This window comes from Homarus americanus, unplaced genomic scaffold (genome assembly GCF_018991925.1).
Source record: "Homarus americanus isolate GMGI-L3 unplaced genomic scaffold, GMGI_Hamer_2.0 scaffold28, whole genome shotgun sequence".
In the NCBI taxonomy this organism is placed as follows: domain Eukaryota; kingdom Metazoa; phylum Arthropoda; class Malacostraca; order Decapoda; family Nephropidae; genus Homarus; species Homarus americanus.
In genome coordinates this window covers 6,083,921-6,097,630 of record NW_024742238.1, presented here as the reverse complement: position 1 = coordinate 6,097,630, position 13,710 = coordinate 6,083,921, and the positions used below count along the sequence as shown (strand labels likewise).

The 13,710-nt window shown below is 45.6% G+C and overlaps 1 protein-coding gene across 1 annotated transcript in view; it reads left to right on the top strand.

Moving 5' to 3' along the window:
- LOC121876569 overlaps positions 1-13,710 on the top strand; it is a 66,039-nt gene that overhangs the window by 29,337 nt on the left and 22,992 nt on the right. Inside the window, exons 3-4 of the mRNA XM_042381771.1 lie at positions 10,992-11,138; positions 11,750-11,900. Coding sequence (XP_042237705.1) covers positions 10,992-11,138; positions 11,750-11,900 — 298 coding nt within the window. The remainder of the gene's footprint in view (positions 1-10,991; positions 11,139-11,749; positions 11,901-13,710) is intronic.

Genomic DNA, 13,710 nt, shown 5'->3' with positions numbered 1-13,710 from the left:
CACACACACACAAACACACACACACACACACACACGCACACACACACACACACACACACACACACACACACACACACACACACACACACACACACACACACACAAGAGTCTTTAGGTGCGTGGCGGGAGGAGACATTGATTCCTGTTTGAGTGTCACGTCACGAAGACACGCAACCACGCCGTAACTGTGCTTTATTAATTACTACTGCCTTAGCTGCGTCTCTTTAATAATATAGCCAACTACCCTCTTGTGATATAACTACCCCTCTTGTGATATATATAACTACCCCCCTCTTGTGATATAACTACCCCGTCTTGTGATATAATATAACTACCCCTCTTGTGATATAACTACCCCCTTGTCTTGTGATATAACTACCTCTTGTGATATAACTACCCCCCTCTTGTGATATAACCACCCTCTTCGTGTGATGTAATTTGTTCTATTCTTCGTCTTGTGTAAATGAGAAAGTGTGTGTGTGTGTGTGTGTGTGTGTGTGTGTGTGTGTGTGTGTGTGTGTGTGTGTGAGGTCCACAGGTTGATTTTATAACGTCATTATTCTGGTTACTCTCTCTCTCTCTCTCTCTCTCTCTCTCTCTCTCTCTCTCTCTCTCTCTCTCTCATTCCATCTTGAACTGCTTCCCTCTCCCATCACTCCACCTGCCACTCACCCCTCCTCTCTCCTCCTCACTCTCCCACCCCACTCATCTCCACTCACTTCCCTCTCCCACTACTTCGCCTCCTCATCTCTCACTTACCTCCCTCATCCCACTCTCCTCCCCTCCTTCCCTCTTACTCCTCCTCCCTCTCTCTCTACATTAGACCCAATTACTGAGCATTAGTGATAGATTAGGTCCTACACACACACACACACACACACACACACACACACACACACACACACACACACACACACACGTGCTGGATCACCTGGCCTCCTGCAGGTACACCACGCCCTTCCTACCTTCCTCCGTCGGTATACCTGTGGGAGTTATGGCTTATTGATCAAACAGGTGGATTGAGTCGTGACGTATAGCTGAAACTTGGGTGGGTGGGTGAACTGTGTGTGTGGTGTGGGTGAGGTGTGTGGGGGTGTGTGGGTGTGGTGGGTGTGGTGGGTGTGAGGTGAGTTGAGGACCTGTGGGGGTGATAGGAGGAGGGTTAGGTTAGGTTAGGTGAGGAACAGAGGCGACTGGTGTAAGGATTTTTTACATTTTGTTATATTTGCATAGGGATAAATTTAGCATCTCGTAACACAAAGCTACATTCCTGGTCGTTGTTCGATGTTTTTTGGTCGATGTTCGTTGTGTGTTTATTTTTTTAAGTGTTTACATCAAGCAACTTCGTCTATACATGACCCTTGAACATACAGGGTGTCGCAGAAGTTACTAAAACCACGTTGACGCAGTTTTGGTAAATTGAGTAAAAATAATAATATTAGGACACCCTGTAGGTTGTCTAGCTACGGTCTTAATGCCGCCTGAGTAACTTAAGTGTGTTCTATCTGGAGGGCCTCTGGGGTACACTTATCTCTCTGGGGGTCATGGGAACACTATGTGGAGGGCCTCTGGGGTACACTTGTCTCTCTGGGGGTCATGGGAACACTATGTGGAGGCACTCTGGGGTACTCTTATCTCTCTGGGGGTCATGGGAACACTATGTGGAGGGCCTCTGGGGTACTCTTATCTCTCTGGGGGTCATGGGAACACCATGTGGAGGGCCTCTGGGCACTTGTCTCTGGGGTCATGGGAACACTATGTGGAGGGCCTCAGGGTGCCTCTTATCTCTCTGGGGGTCATGGGAACACCTATACTCTTATCTCTCTGTGGAGGGCCTCTGGGGTACTCTTATCTCTCTGGGGGTCATGGGAACATGTGGAGGGCCTCTGGGGTACTCTTATCTCTCTGGGGGTCATGGGAACACTATGTGGAGGGCCTCTGGGGTACACTTGTCTCTCTTGGGGTCATGGGAACACTATGTGGAGGGCCTCTGGGGTACACTTATCTCTCTGGGGGTCATGGGAACACTATGTGGAGGGCCTCTGGGGTACTCCTATCTCTCTGGGGGTCATGGGAACACTATGTGGAGGCACTCTGGGGTACACTTATCTCTCTGGGGGTCATGGGAACACTATGTGGAGGCACTCTGGGGTACACTACTTTCTCTGGGGTCGTGTGAACACCACCAGTTTGACTGTAATGTTGTGTGTTTATCGTTGTAATGTCTGCCGCCGCTCTTAAGACTGAACATGTTTACATTCTGACTGTTGATGGTGGTGGTGGCGGTGCTGGTGGGCGCCACAGTGGACTCTCAGCCCGGGGGTACTTACGAGTGTCAGGGGATCTGTGTCACTCTGCAGGTATGTCAACACAACACAACCCTCATCACCACCACCACCTCCACCACCACTACCACCACCACCACTACCACCAATACCACCACCACCACTACCACTACCTCCACTACCACTACCACCACTACCACTACCTCCACTACCACTACCTCCACCACTACCACTAATACCACTACCACTACCACCACTACCACTAATACCACTACTACAATCACGACCACTACTATTTTCCTCTCCTGTTTGGTGCTAAGTAAAGTAGTTATGGTAGTCTCTCGTTGTGATTTTAATGCCATTTTGAGAGTTGCTTATGCTTTGTTTATGTCAGCTCGAGAAGTGTGTTTTTTAACATGTTTACTTTACTGACGAACCTTTGAGAGTCTGACCCGATATGTTGAGTCGCGGTGACCCATAATGGTTAGTTTAGGAGGTATTTAGGTCATCCACCATTCTCTCCCCCGCTTATATATATATATATATATATATATATATATATATATATATATATATATATATATATATATATATATATTTATATATATATATATATATATATATATATATACACGGCCTCTCGGTGAGCCATGGTCGTCACTACCATACCTCCTCCATCATCTTCAGGCTCCCGCATCAACCATCACTTTCCATTTTGATCACAAGAGTGTTGCCGTGATGGAGCATCAGCAGGCATCACCATGTGTCCTGGCGGCACCATCACCTTCCCTGCATCACCCGGCCTGGCTCGCGCTCTTCCCTGAAGGGCCACAAACAGCCCGAGTTGAGACAGCGGGACCTCCTCCTCCCTTATGCTCCGGTCCACGCCGCCCATTGCTGGGGGTCCACGCCGCCCATTCCTCAGCGGTTGTGGGCGCTCATGCACGCGATGTGGTCGTCTCTATTCCCCATTTCCTAGCCATTATTCCACGCCGGTTTTGAGCTAATCTGGTAATGCAGTTTTTAGGAGATTTTTATAGCTTCAGTCTGCCGAGCTTACGTCCAGGGTGTGTTGCTGAAGATGACCGCCAGCTGGAGGTGCACAAACAAGATGAGTCACTCACAGATCGTCCTTATTTTAGGAGACCAATCCCGTGACGCCACTCTTTGTAAATCTCCTTTAGGGTTTCATGTGACCTCGCTATTTGATTCCCGGCGGCAGCGAAGATCAGATTCATCCATCACGGGGACTAACACACGCACACTGACCCTCGTAGCGTGTAGCCAGTGATGACACAGATTTGTTCCCTTATATTAGGAAATTTATGATTCTGGTGGACACAATATACGACCTGGTGTGTCAGCTGCCATTACCAGATAAATCAGAGGCTAAACGGTGACAAAAGTTGTCTGTATTTCCTGGACAAACTCCGTCCTTCAAGTGTAATTTTCGGATTACTGCGACTCATTCTTTGTCGTGATGCAGTTGCTTATGGAATTGTTATTTCACTCACACACGCAACACCCAGGTACTGGCCCAGGGATGTTAATGTTTACCTACTGCAGAAGGCGCGGCGCGGCCCTCCTGCAGGTAAACAACACAACAATCGCGTTAATAACACCTGATAAAAAATTTCTTATGATGTGGAAGAATAATAGAGGCAACAAAGATAACAGAAGCAATTGTAGTTTATGTTATTTTATTTAGCAACTTTATACATCCGATGGAACGCACTGCGTCTATTGTTCAGGCCACATAAGGTGTTGTGAGGAGTAACACGTACACACGCTGGCGGAGGAGGACCCGAGGGACTGACACACCTGGGCCAGACACACACCTCAGGTACCAGCAGGAGAGCAGCGTGTCTGTAACCCTTGACTTTTATGTAGATGTAAACTTAGGTGTTGTCACCCCCCTTGACCTCTATCCTGATATCGCATCCTGACACGTTATGAGGACTTATGGTTGGCAGCCTGACTCCCCTGTGGGTCCTTATCGTGCCTTGACCTTTACCTCGTGGAGATCTTAATCGCTTCTGATAGTGTGTGTGTCGCATCTTGACCGGCCACCACCATCACTCTTACCAACACTTGTCGCATCTTGACCGGCCACCACCATCACTCTTACCAACACTTGTCGCATCTTCATTACTTATGTTTATTGTCGTAACTTATACACTGTGTGTTTTAACCCGTTGTCTTATGTATATGGTGTAAACAATGATTATTTTTAAACAACTTGACCTTTGATGGGGTAAAGCGATAGATGTTTTGCCCTATGACCTTCACAACCTGTATATAAGTATTACGGCCCTTAACTTTATCCACCAATCATAAACAACACAACATACAGACAGGCAGATACACAACACGCACACGTACACAGGTACACAACACAGGTACACAACACACAGGTACACAAGCAGAATTTCCTCCACCTGTCATATATTAATCAAAGTGTGTCAGGTAAGGCGTCGTCGGGGACCCATACCTGTAGCTCTAACCAGGTGATATAGGACGCGTTAGAAATCAGTAAAGAACAAAAAAAGTGGCCTTCAACACCTCGTCAGATTATATGCGTGTGAGGCGGCGTTCAAAATGACCTCTTACTTTTTACTTATCTTGGTTAATAATTTATAGTGAGAAAAATCCTTGTTCATGGGCTATGTTTCTGGGCGGGATATTATTATTTACAGCTCACAACTTGATGACGAAAACGTAAAATATTGCCGTCAAAATAGCCAAGGGTTTTTTTTTATAGCCCAACAGCGTGTGTCATTTATCCTGTATGTTAGTAATAGTTTATGTACGTTTGTTAGTAATGTGTGTATGTATGTGTGTGTATGTGTGTAAGTAATGGTTGGGTGTGAGGGACTGCTGCCGTCAACACACCTGCTGACGTACACGAGAAGTAATAGCATTCAAAATAGCCCGAGTATTTTCCTAGCTTTTACCCTGTTATTAATCATATTGCTGTTGGTCGAGTCAGACATACACACATACATACATACATACATACATACATACATACATACATACATACATACATACATACATACTATAATACCTAGCTGAAGACATATTTATAGCATTCAAAATAGCCGTATATTATTTTTAAAGCTTTTAACTTGGGATTATTCATAAGCTATTTTATTTGTTTACTGTTTGTTTATCCATAATAACCTGATCAAGGAATAAACACCCCTTTGACACGTAGTTGTTACTTGTATGTTGAAACTGTAATTCAAAATGGCCGCCTGTAAAGCTATAATTCAAAATGACCGCCTGTAAAGCTATAATTCAAAATGGCCGTCTGCGAAGCTATAATTCAAAATGGCCGTCTGTGAAGCTATAATTCAAAATGGCCGCTTGTAAAACGATAAAAATGACCGCCTGTAAAACTATAAAAATATGGCCGCCTGTAGAATTATACAAAAAATGGCCGCCTGTGAAGCTATAAAAATGGCCGCCTGTGTTTATTGTTTTAAGCCCTTGATAAAATACGCCCATTTTGGTCTTACGTCACCGGGTGTTGAGATATAGCACGGATGGTTAGTCATGATTACAGTTTAATTGGGCGATAAACAAGGTGATTTGGCCTAAGGTGTTATTAATTACACGTGTTTGTAATTTTATGTGTATGAGACAACAGAAGGAAAGGAATTTGCGTGTGGGATTTTTATATTGCTGTTTTCTTCGTCGTGTTTGGTTGATGTTGTTTGTGAGGGAACGGAGAAGTGCAGAAGCCGTCAACGCACTCGTAACACACTTTTAAGATACTATCACATACTCGTAACACACTTTAAGACACCGACACACTCAGACAACTCACTTTAATATACCAACACACTCAAATAATAGACTTGAAGATGCCAACACACTCACAATACACTTAATCTCCAGTGACATAAGTATATTGTAAGTGCGTCATTCTAGATGTTGTACTCATAAACCATCGTAAGTGCGTCGTAAGTGGTAAAAAAAAGGAGTGCGTTAAAAGTTGATTGTAAGTGGGTTGTATAGGCCCTTGTAAGTATCCAAAGTGTGTCGTAAGTGTGTTAAGTATTCTGGGTGTATTATAAGTGCATTGTAAGTGTGTTATTTAAGACATTGTAAGTAGATAAATTGTCTCGTAAGTACGTTGAGTATATAATGTTTTCTAAGTGCAATTTAAGTCAAAATATAAGTGGGTTATTCAAGAAGTAGTAAATCATCGTAAGTGTGTAAATATCTTGAGTGTATGTGTTGAGTGTGTGTGTGTGTGTGTGTGTGTGTGTGTGCATCATAATTGTAACATGATGAAAATGACTTGAGTGAGTGTATCGTCAGTGCGTTTTCTGTCCATTAAGTGTCTTGTTTGGGTATCTTGAGACGGTCCAGGGTGGCACTGAAGGTACAATGGGAAATTTACAAAGCAGCCTGGACCACCACCCATGTGGTAACGCCCTCCCCTCTGGGTTACATGGTGCACACATGACAGCTTGACTACATGGTTACACACACACACAATGTAAACATACGCACATGCATAGCAACAAACACACAATGTGACTTATTGGTACGGTATTGTTGTGTGTGTGTGTGTGTGTGTGTGTGTGGTGCAACAGCTGATCGTCAAAACAGTCATCCGTCAGGTGGGTGTCGACCTCACCTGACAACACCCAACACCCTCCACCTGTGTCCCCTCACTCACTCTCCCCTCTCTCTCTCTCACACACACTCTCTCCCTCTCCCTCCCTCTCTCGGCTCTGACCGGGGAGGGAGAGGGAGACTTGTAGAGATAAAACGAGTGTCCATTTTGGCTTAGCTGTGTTAGGTGGAGCCTCCTCCTCCTCCTCCTATTACTTCTTTTCTCTTCCTTCCCTCCCTTCTTCCTTCTATGTCCTTTACTTCATTATGTACTATTATTCTTCCTTTGTTCTTCCTTATTCTTCTCTTTCTCTTGTGTGTTCTCTCGTCCTTCTCTCATCCCATCTTTCCTGCTCACCTCCCCTCTCACCTCCCCCTCCCCACCTCCCCCTCCTCACCTCCTCCCCTCTCACCTTCCCTCATCCTCCCTCTCACCCCCTCCCCCTCCCCACCTTCCTCCACCTCCCTCTCACCTCCCCTCTCACCTCCCCCTCTCACCTCCCCTCTCACCTCCTCCCCCTCCTCACCTCTCCCCTCTCACCTCCTCCCCTCTCACCCTCCTCTCACCCTCCCTCTCACCTCCTCTCACCTCCTCCATTCTCCCTCACAACACTTGTCTGTCCATCTGTAGTAAATACCCTTGGCCGCCACCCAGCTCCTCCTCCCTCCTCCCTCTCCTTCTCTCCTCCACCACTACCTCCTCCTCCTCCTCCTCCTCCCTCCTCCTCCTCCTCCCTCCTCCTCCTCCTCCTCCTCCCTCCTCCTCCTCCCACCATCTTTGTATTCTCTGCAAGTTATTTTGAGCTCGACCTGTTACTAATACGAGCTGTCATTTTCCTGTGAAGGTCTCACAAGCCGGGATATAGACTGTCTGCAGTTTCAAGAGGGGGGAGGGGGAGGGGGAGATTCACTAAGTGGTTGGGCACGGTGGGGGGGGGGTAAGGGAGGTGAGGTAGGAGGAATGAGACAAGTAGGAAGGTGAGGGAGGGAGACAGGGAGGTATTGGAGGGAGGAACAGTGGCACCATCTAGAGCAGCTGGCACTGTGGTCAGGTATATTTCAACAGGTTAACTCTGACACAAGTATTCATCCCGGCTCATTTCCTCTGTCCCTGAAAAACACGGTTAATGATGTTGTCTTTTTTTGGGGGTGATATAAATTCGCTGTCTGTTTTAATGTGCTCTCTCTCTCTCTCTCTCTCTCTCTCTCTCTCAAAGCGTCACCACACACGCTACCACACACACACACACACACACACACACACACACACACACACCAGCTGGCGAGGTTCCAGGGTTACGACGCATTTGATACACCATCTGAGGTTTCCTTACTTCACCTGCCACTGCCGCACCTAATTATACTCCTTCAGGTGAGCTTACCTTCCTCTCACCCTCATTATCTCTCCTGTCATCCACACAATCTTCCTTCTCATCCATTTGCTTTTGTTTTGTCATCCATTCGTCCCCATTCTGTAATCCATATGTTCCTATAATCTTTCTTGTTTACACTGATTATCGTGTTATCCACACTATCTATCATCTCATCCACCCCCTCATCCACCCCCTCATTTATTATCCTAAGTACCATTCACCTCACCTGCCACTGTTCCTCTCACCCCTATTCCTGGTAGAGGTGTGTGTGTGTGTGTGTGTGTGTGTGTGTGTGTGTGTGTGTGTGTGTGTGTGTGTGTGTGTGTGTGTGTGTGTGTGTGTGTGTGTGTGTGTGTGTGTGTGTGTGTGTGTGTGTGTGTGTGTGTGTGTGTGTGTGTGTGTGTGTGTGTGTGTGTGTGTGTGTGTGTGTGTGTGTGTGTGTGTGTGTGTGTGTGTGTGTGTGTGTGTGTGTGGTGTGTGTGTGTGTGTGTGTGTGTGTGTGTGTGTGTGTGTGTGTGTGTGTGTGTGTGTGTGTGTGTGTGTGTGTGTGTGTGTGTGTGTGTGTGTGTGTGTGTGTGTGTGTGTGTGTGTGTGTGTGTGTGTGTGTGTGTGTGTGTGTGTGTGTGTGTTGTGTGTGTGTGTGTGTGTGTGTGTGTGTGTGTGTGTGTGTGTGTGTGTGTGTGTGTGTGTGTGTGTGTGTGTGTGTGTGTGTGTGTGTGTGTGTGTGTGTGTGTGTGTGTGTGTGTGTGTGTGTGCGTGCGTGCGTGCGTGCGTGCGTGCGTGCGTGCGTGCGTGCGTGCGTGCGTGCGTGCGTGCGTGCGTGCGTGCGTGCGTGCGTGCGTGCGTGCGTGCGCGTGCGTGCGTGCGTGCGTGCGTGCGTGCGTGCGTGCGTGCGTGCGTGCGTGCGTGCCGTGCGTGCGTGCGTGCGTGCGTGCGTGTTCTCGTCAATATTTTCACCTCCGCAACAAAGGTTTCCACAACATCACCACTATTTATCCACCATACATTTACCTATTTTTTATTTACTCAACTCAGGACGCATACTTTAGATACCCCCACCCCTTCTTGACTTGACGGCTGGATGTTGTTGTCGTGTGAGGGATGTATTTTTGGGGTCCTTTTTTTTTGTTTTACTTTTGGTGTTGCAGAAGGTAACGTGATCCATTAGTAAATCAGAACACACTGCTCATGTCACGTCCGGGTAAGTTAGTCTGGTAGGGTTGTTGTGGTGGTGTAGGAAAAGAGTAAAGGTTGCAAAATATACATGAGAGGCAAGGAGACGTGTTATTACCTGAGCTGCGGAAACCTCTCTCAAAAATTCAATAGGGGACACACGCATACACACACACACACACACACACACTCACACACACACACTCACACACACACACACACACACACCTACCTACCTCACACACACACACACACACACACACACACACACGCATACACACACACACACACACACACACTCACACACACACACTCACACACACACACACACACACAGTAAACCGTCTCAATTCCAGAGTTAATTTCTTGCCATCCTTGTCCATTATTGGTAGGATTCTGTTATTGAGAAGTCCGGTATTGAGATGGTTTACTGTACATGGAAGTAAGAATATTGTTAAACACATAAGGAAGTCAGAATGAGCACCTGATCCCATGAATTACTACACTGGCCTAATGAATCTGACAAGGTGTGACACGAGGATGTGGTTGGGATGACAGCTGCACGTGTGGTGGATGACTGACAAGGTGTGACACGAGGATATGGTATAGTGATGACAGCTGCACGTGTGGGGTGATGACTGACAAGGTGTGACACGAGGATGTGGTTGGGATGATAGCTGGACGTGTGGTGGATGACTGACAAGGTGTGACACGAGGATATGGTATAGTGATGACAGCTGCACGTGTGGGGTGATGACTGACAAGGTGTGACACGAGGATGTGGTTGTGGTGATAGCTGGACGTGTGGTGGATGACTGACAAGGTGTGACACGAGGATATGGTTGGGATGACGACTGGACGTGCGGAGGATGACCAAGACTCAGCCACCCATGAAAGAAACTTTTTAACCGAGTCTTCCCATGTTGTGTCACGGAGGTAGACCCGTGTTCCCTAGTGTGGAGGCGAATACTGATGAGGGAGAGAGGGAGATAATGATGGAGGGGAGTGGGGGGCAGAGAAGATAAAAGTAGTAGTAAGGGACGGGAGAGAAATAGTGTTGGTGAGGGAGAGAGAGAGAGAATCGAGTCTCCATTGCTCATTTCATCCTTCATTTGTCCACCTGAGATAACGTTTGTGTACATGGCGAACATCCAACAACCTCGTTCATCGTAACACCCTGACAGATACCATCATTTCTAATCCAGTCTACCTCACGGCTCACTAAGACAGAGTAGTCATTAAATTCTCGTATTAACAGCTGCTGGGTCGGTATAGAGAGTACAGGTGATGAAAGAAAGAGTTTAGAAGACAAGGTGTTCATGTCGCGTCAATTTGGGGGGGGGGTCGCGCGTGTGATCCTGATAGTCCGCCAGCTTATTGTGTCGGGGTAAAGTACTTGAGACTAAAGGCGGGAATTGTAAGAGTGTGCTGGGAGATGGTGTTTGATGGGTGTTTAGTGTGTTGATATTTAGCCACCCACTACCACCATCACCACCACCACCGCCAGTAACAGTTGTCGTGCCCCCAGCAGATAGCGTCACTCCGGCCGGTGGTGTCGCCCAGGATACATGAACCAGAGCCGCACTGGGAGGACAGTGAGTTCGTGCAGTCCTGCCTGAGGGCTCACAACCTCTACCGTGCCCGTCACTCAGCCAAGCCACTCATCCTCTCCAACGAGGTACGTCACTCACCCACTCACTACTCTGATCAGTGACATGACGTAATGGTAACGTTATATGTAAGTCCCATTTTGACTTACGATATATATTGATATATTCTTCGTTAATTAAACTATATTATTGGAGTGGATATATATATTTATTTAGTTCACATGCATTTAAGAAATTATTTATATATATATATATATATATATATATATATATATATATATATATATATATATATATATATATATATATATATATATATATATATATATATATATACAGTATGTTAATTTAAATACAGCGACCAAATATTACTGTATTTATCCTAATTTGTCTGTGTGTTTGTAGTGTGTTTAGTATTGTTTGTTGTTTATCTCTAGTGTGTGTGTGTTTCCCCTTCACACACACACACACACACACACACACACACACACACACAGTGTTTTTAGTCAGACAGTCCTTGAAAGACAGACAGACAGACAAACATACAAGCAGACAAGTAAACATTCAATGGACCTTAACCCGAGAGAGAGAGAGAGAGAGAGAGAGAGAGAGAGAGAGAGAGAGACACCAACAGTATATATAGTATTGTTGACGAGCCATCTGTGTCTCCCGCCACCAGCTGTGTCGTCAGGCCCAGGCGTGGGTCAACCAGCTGGCCCACACCGGCACCCTCAGGCACCGTGGGCACGAGGGCCTCGGCGAGAACCTCTTCTGCAGGAACACCGCCCTTATATTCCGTGGGCGGACCTCTATCATGCCCGACATATCAGGTGAGGCGAGGTACTCCTTTGTCAGCTGTTGAAAGCACGGCAGGTTAATTTAGGTAATTACAGGTAAAAATTGTCTAATTATCCAGGTAAACTTGTAAGGTTAATCCGAGGAAATTTATTAGGTTAATCTAGGTAAACTAATGAGATTAATTTAAGGTATGACAGGTAAACTAAGGATAATCCAGGTATTGACAGGTGAATTCAGGTTAATTTAGGTATTTTAAGTCAACTCCCCAGGTTAATTCAGGTCAGTATATTTTACCTCCGCTTGGTGCATGTTAACCCACCTTGTTAGATGTTAATACATATGTTAGATCCAGTTAACCCCATTCACAGTAGGTTAAATAAGGTCATTAAATGTTAAATTAACCCCGAACAGGTCAGCCAAGGTCTATATATTTAGCTAACGTCCCTTGATGTTAAATTAAGGTCAATATATGTTAATCCATGCTACTAAATGTTAATCCAAGCCACTAAATGTTAATCCAAGCTACTAAATGTTAATCCAAGCCACTAAGTGTTAATCCAAGCTACTAAATGTTAATCCAAGCCACTAAATGTTAATCCAAGCCACTAAATGTTAATCTATATATTATCACCACATGTTAACCAAAGCCAGTTCAGTAAAAGTTAATCTAGTTCACTATATGTTTATTCAGGTCAATACATGTTAGCCCGTATTACATTACGTTAATTTAGGTTAGTATTTTGTTAATTGGGGTCAAGTCAGGTCATACCAGGTGAAGTGTAGACAAACATTTATGTAGATACAGTTAATTTAATTCAGATGGTTGAGTACACCATCTTTATTCTTCGTGAACCAGCTGGCAGATGGTTGAGTACACACTATAAGTTCCTGAAGCGTTGTGTAAGGGATGAGGGTGGTGGTAGGGTGTCAGGGGTAGGGAAGTAGGTGGTAGGGTGTCAGGGGTAGGGAAGTAGGTGTCAGGGGTAGGGAAGTAGGTGGTAGGGTGTCAGGGGTAGGGAAGTAGGTGTCAGGGTGGCAGGAGTGACGTAATGTTTTTGTTTTTGGTCACGTGTTGGTGAGTTTATTGCCAAGTAGTGTAATAAGTTATCATTTATTTAGGTATTTTTTATTTATTTATTTATTTATTTAATTAATTTATTTATTTATTCATTTCTTGGTAGTGATCGGGGGATAAATAGATGGATAAATGATAAACAATTTAGCACTGCAGACGTATAGGGTGGTAGTGACGTAACGGGACAGTGTGTGATTGGCTAAACTGGTTCCTGAGGCGTGTGATTGGCTAAACTAGTCCCTGAGGCGCGTGTGATTGGCTAAAATAGTCCCTGAGGCGTGTGTGATTGGTTAAACTGGTCCCTGAGGCGTGTGTGATTGGCTAAACTAGTCCCTGAGGCGTGTGATTGGCTAAACTAGTCCCTGAGGCGTGTGTGATTGGCTAAACTAGTCCCTGAGGCGTGTGATTGGCTAAACTAGTCCCTGAGGCGTGTGATTGGCTAAACTAGTCCCTGAGGCGTGTGTGATTGGCTAAACTAGTCCCTGAGGCGTGTGTGATTAGCTAAACTAGTCCCTGAGGCGTGTGTGATTGGCTAAACTAGTCCCTGAGGCGTGTGATTGGCTAACTGGAGAGGTGTGAGAAGAACTATCGTGTAGCTATCTAGTTTATTCATCACTGAAGTCACTAAGAAGATTAATTAAAAGATTATCTGTTTATTTAGAGGTTTATTCCATGTAAATATTCATAAAGTCCAACTCTTAGAATACAATTACTCGTGTACGCTCGTGGCCGTAAATTCCTTGAGCGCCAGACAGTGAGTTATGTGG